Raw genomic sequence first — 1,703 nt, forward strand, 5'->3', positions numbered from 1 at the left:
ACTATTCACTAACAAACCATGTACCCTGTTCACTCACTCAGTCACTCTCACCATTTATTATGCACTTTCAATCACAAACCATGCATACTCACCCACCCACTTACGCACACATACTCACCTGAAGTGTGTCATATGGCCACAACGAATTGATCACCAAGTCAGCAAATTAGCCTGATTATCAGGAAGCATGATTCAAACATCAAAAAGCTATAGATGTGTTTTAAGAAAGGTTTGCAGTATGGAAGGGCACTGTCATGCAAGTACATGTATAAGATAATGATTTATTGATTGTGTAATGAAAAAAATTGAATGGAGATGAATTGTTTTGCAGGTCTCTTACACTGCCCAAGAGTTTCTGGACTCACCCTCTGCTGACAGACTCCTGGGGCTGGGGAAGGAACGGGCACAGCTACTGGTCAAGGAACTGGGGGTAAGGTTCTCCTGACTGGGGTGGATCTTGGGTCAGGGCTTGTAGAGAGGGCTGTACTGTTGTAGAGAGGGCTGTACTGTTGTAGACAGGGCTGTACTGTTGTAGACAGGGCTGTACTGTTGTAGACAGGGCTGTACTGTTGTAGAGAGGGCTGTACTGTTGTAGACAGGGCTGTACTGTTGTAGACAGGGCTGTACGGTTGTAGACAGGGCTGTACTGTTGTAGACAGGGCTGTACTGTTGTAGAGAGGGCTGTACTGTTGTAGACAGGGCTGTACTGTTGTAGACAGGGCTGTACGGTTGTAGACAGGGCTGTACTGTTGTAGACAGGGCTGTACTGTTGTAGACAGGGCTGTACTGTTGTAGAGAGGGCTGTACTGTTGTAGACAGGGCTGTACTGTTGTAGACAGGGCTGTACGGTGGTAGACAGGGCTGTACTGTTGTAGACAGGGCTGTACTGTTGTAGACAGGGCTGTACTGTTGTAGACAGGGCTGTACGGTTGTAGACAGGGCTGTACTGTTGTAGACAGGGCTGTACTGTTGTAGACAGGGCTGTACTGTTGTAGACAGGGCTGTACTGTTGTAGACATATATTGTCGGTATCCTTTTCTAGGACAGTTTGGATGATGCTGACTGTGCTGCCAGCAGTCTGATGAAGGTGGCTTCAATAGTGACTGATGACACAGCAGTTAAAAGTGCTGCTTTCCAGTGTGCAGGTCAGTGTGCAAATTCCCATGTATCTTATACAGTCAATGTAATATTTGTCACAATCAGGAATTTCCATAGAACAACAATGTCCATCTTAAACATTATACACTGTACATGCAGTTTCAAGGGTTTTCCTTGGCCTCAGATTTTTTCTAGTCATTTCAGGTAACTTGAATTCAAGTCCACACAAGACTTGACCTACAAATCTTACCCGCTCTGTTCTAGTTAGACATGGCAATTTGTGTGTTAAGATGACAACATCGTCCTGATTTTTGATCCACTTGATTTGAAGTACAGGCAACAAGATTTTTTAACAATGCACATTGTTGATTGATATTTGACAGAGCCCACCTACAACTCTGTGCTTCATTTTCCAGATGCCATTCTGACCAGAAGTCTGCAATCTGAAGAGAGTCAACCCACCCTGATTGCCAACGGCCTCCTTGTACACATGGGACTGCTAAAGGTACGTCTAGCTTTCAAAGTTCAGAAGTTTGGAAATTCATCTTTCTTGCAAACAAGCAGCAATTGCAGCTAAAAGTCTAATCTCTAAGCAGATGTAAGAG

At 44.6% G+C, this 1,703-nt stretch overlaps 1 protein-coding gene across 1 annotated transcript; it reads left to right on the forward strand.

The window, feature by feature from the left end:
- Nucleotides 1–331: 331 nt before the first annotated feature.
- LOC118423171 (ran GTPase-activating protein 1-like) lies at nt 332–1,603 on the forward strand (the record flags this gene model as incomplete). The annotated part of the gene is given in 3 exon segments (XM_035831205.1): nt 332–430; nt 1,043–1,145; nt 1,515–1,603. Coding segments are annotated over 2 exon segments (153 nt in total), but the record flags the coding sequence as incomplete, so codon positions are not given.
- Between the last annotated feature and the right edge of the window lie 100 nt (nt 1,604–1,703).

Source organism: Branchiostoma floridae, chromosome 9, assembly GCF_000003815.2.
Source record: "Branchiostoma floridae strain S238N-H82 chromosome 9, Bfl_VNyyK, whole genome shotgun sequence".
Taxonomy (NCBI): Eukaryota; Metazoa; Chordata; class Leptocardii; order Amphioxiformes; family Branchiostomatidae; genus Branchiostoma; species Branchiostoma floridae.